At 54.5% G+C, this 2,409-nt stretch overlaps 1 protein-coding gene across 1 annotated transcript; it reads left to right on the top strand.

Annotated features, from left to right (window-relative positions):
- The first annotated feature begins 242 nt into the window (after window positions 1-242).
- LOC122054220 lies at window positions 243-2,101 on the top strand. Its single transcript, XM_042616034.1, has 2 exons — window positions 243-752; window positions 912-2,101. The coding sequence occupies exons 1-2, from the start codon at window positions 264-266 to the stop codon at window positions 1,872-1,874; spliced, it is 1,452 nt and encodes a 483-aa protein (XP_042471968.1). The 5' UTR covers window positions 243-263; the 3' UTR covers window positions 1,875-2,101.
- Window positions 2,102-2,409: the final 308 nt, after the last annotated feature.

Genomic DNA, 2,409 nt, shown 5'->3' with positions numbered 1-2,409 from the left:
ATTTCAAAGAATTCAAAGCAATAAGATACAAAATGAGGGGAAAAAAAAAAATAGGAGGAATCGAAGAAAATAAGAAGAAGGTGACGTTGTTGGATTAATTTTTATCTCGAGCGTTGGAGTTTTCAGTCCAAACTTCAAAATTTTCGTAATTACTGTTACATCCTCAACGACTGTATTTTGGATTTTTATTCGTCTTGCGACGATGCATCCGTAACTCGTTAAAAGCTTCGGTGATCAGGGGACGAAGACCAACGCCGTCGACAATGGAGAAGAAACAAGGATTCTTATCGGCGCTGGAGGAGGTGGTTCGTGGCCTATCTCCGGCGAGGACACGCCCGAAGAGTCCGTCGGCGAGGAGCCAGTGCCCTACGTCAGCCACTCTGCGACTCCTCCCTCGGAGGTGGAAGGGACGCGGCCGGCAGCAACTTATGGAGCAGCAGTTGCCGGAGTTGCAGCTGATCGCGCGATCCGAGAGCTTTCGTCCCGAGAGGAAGGTCTTGGCGCCTCTCGCCGAGGGTCCTCAAAGCGACGAGCCGGAGGATACCGGAGGCTCGAGGAGGGAAGGGTGGGGCCGCTGGGTCTGGGGCCAGCTCGGCCGGCCGCCTTCTGCTATGTCCTCGGCCGCTGCCACGTCGTTCCGCCGCTCCGACCTTCGCCTACTTCTCGGAGTGATGGCGGCGCCACTCGCCCCTGTTTATGTTAACGCCGGCGACTCAGTACTCCCGCAGCTAAGCATCAAGGACACTCCCGTTGTGAGTCTCGTCCTCGACCTCTCTCCCATGCCGTTAATTTCACCGGTCGGGTTGCTCTGTTCCTCCATTTTTGGGCAAAAGCCGCAATCGACGTGTTGGTTCCCTCAAAGATGGCGTTTTTGCAATAACTACTCTCATTTATTGTTTCATTTCTCTCAGGAAACATCATCGGCGCAGTACATCCTGCAGCAGTACACTGCCGCGTCCGGCGGCGTCAAGTTGCAGAGCACCATCAGGAACGCTTACGCCATGGGCAAGGTGCGCATGGCGGCGACGGAGTTCGAAACAGTCACCAAGGTGGTCAAGAACAGCGGCGGCTTTGCTCGTGCGGCAGAGTCCGGCAGTTTCATCCTCTGGCAGATGGCCCCCGAAATGTGGTACGTCGAGCTCGCCGTTGGCGGAAGCAAGGTCCGCGGCGGCTCGAACGGCGAGCTCGTCTGGCGGCACACCCCTTGGCTCGGTACCCACGCCGCCAAGGGCCCCGTCCGACCCCTCCGGCGCTCCATCCAGGGTCTCGATCCTCTGACCACTGCGAGCATGTTCGCCGGCGCACGTTGCATCGGCGAGAGAACTATCAACGGGGAAGATCTCTTCGTGCTGAAGCTCTGCGCGGATCCACAGACTCTAAATGCCCGTAGCGACGGTCCCGCCGAGATCATCCGCCACGTCCTCTTCGGCTACTTCAGCCAGCGAACAGGACTCCTGATCCGCATCGAAGATTCCCACCTGACGCGCATCCAATCCAACGCCGCCGGCGACTCCATCTACTGGGAGACCACCATCGACTCCTTCCTCGACGACTACCGTCCTGTGGAAGGCGTAATGATCGCCCATTCCGGCCGATCGGTGGTCACTCTCTTCAGGTTCGGCGAGATGGCGATGAGCCACACCAAAACCCGGATGGAAGAGGCGTGGACCATCGAGGAGGTGGCCTTCAACGTCGCCGGCCTATCGGCCGACTGCTTCATTCCTCCGGCGGACATAAGACGCCGCTCCATCAGCGAAACCCGCGAGCTACCCCATTGCGAACGGGGCAGAGCAAGCAACCGCGCTAAGCTGCCGGCATCGGATCAAAAACGCCAACGCGCAAGTGACGCCATCGTCTGGAGGGTCGAGGTTTAGCAGTGCACCGGCGATCGAAGATGGATCAATTGTTAGTGTTCTCAGAGAGCTTTCAGAATTGTACAAATGGCATTGCAATATTCGAACAAGCTAATGGTGACGCCATGGAAGAAGACAATTAAAGCTTTTAGCTAGCTGAGACGATCCTTTTTGTTCTCCATTTGCTTTTCCCTCGTCGATCGTCCTCTTCCTCCATACCAAACCATCATGCATGCATCCTGTTTCCATCACAATATTTATGAAAATGCTCATAATTCGATCGATCTCCTCTCCTTTCTTATATTAACATGTAATTGAGTTAGTTCTTCTAGGGACAAACAAGATCAAGTGTGCTGAAGCTTTTACCAGGCTTGGGAGTGGGATCCCCCTTGACAGACGCCATGCAACAAGAAGTAGGGCAGGGTGAAATTCACCATGTTTCCCATCACTCCTACAATTGTGGGATCCAAGTGATGAAGATCATGCAATGCTTTAAAACCACCAGGCCTAGCTATATTGTCTTCAATCATAGATCACTTCAATTTTCAATCACATC

Source organism: Zingiber officinale, chromosome 3A (genome assembly GCF_018446385.1).
Source record: "Zingiber officinale cultivar Zhangliang chromosome 3A, Zo_v1.1, whole genome shotgun sequence".
Lineage (NCBI taxonomy): Eukaryota > Viridiplantae > Streptophyta > Magnoliopsida > Zingiberales > Zingiberaceae > Zingiber > Zingiber officinale.
This window is presented reverse-complemented; position numbering and strand designations above follow the sequence as displayed.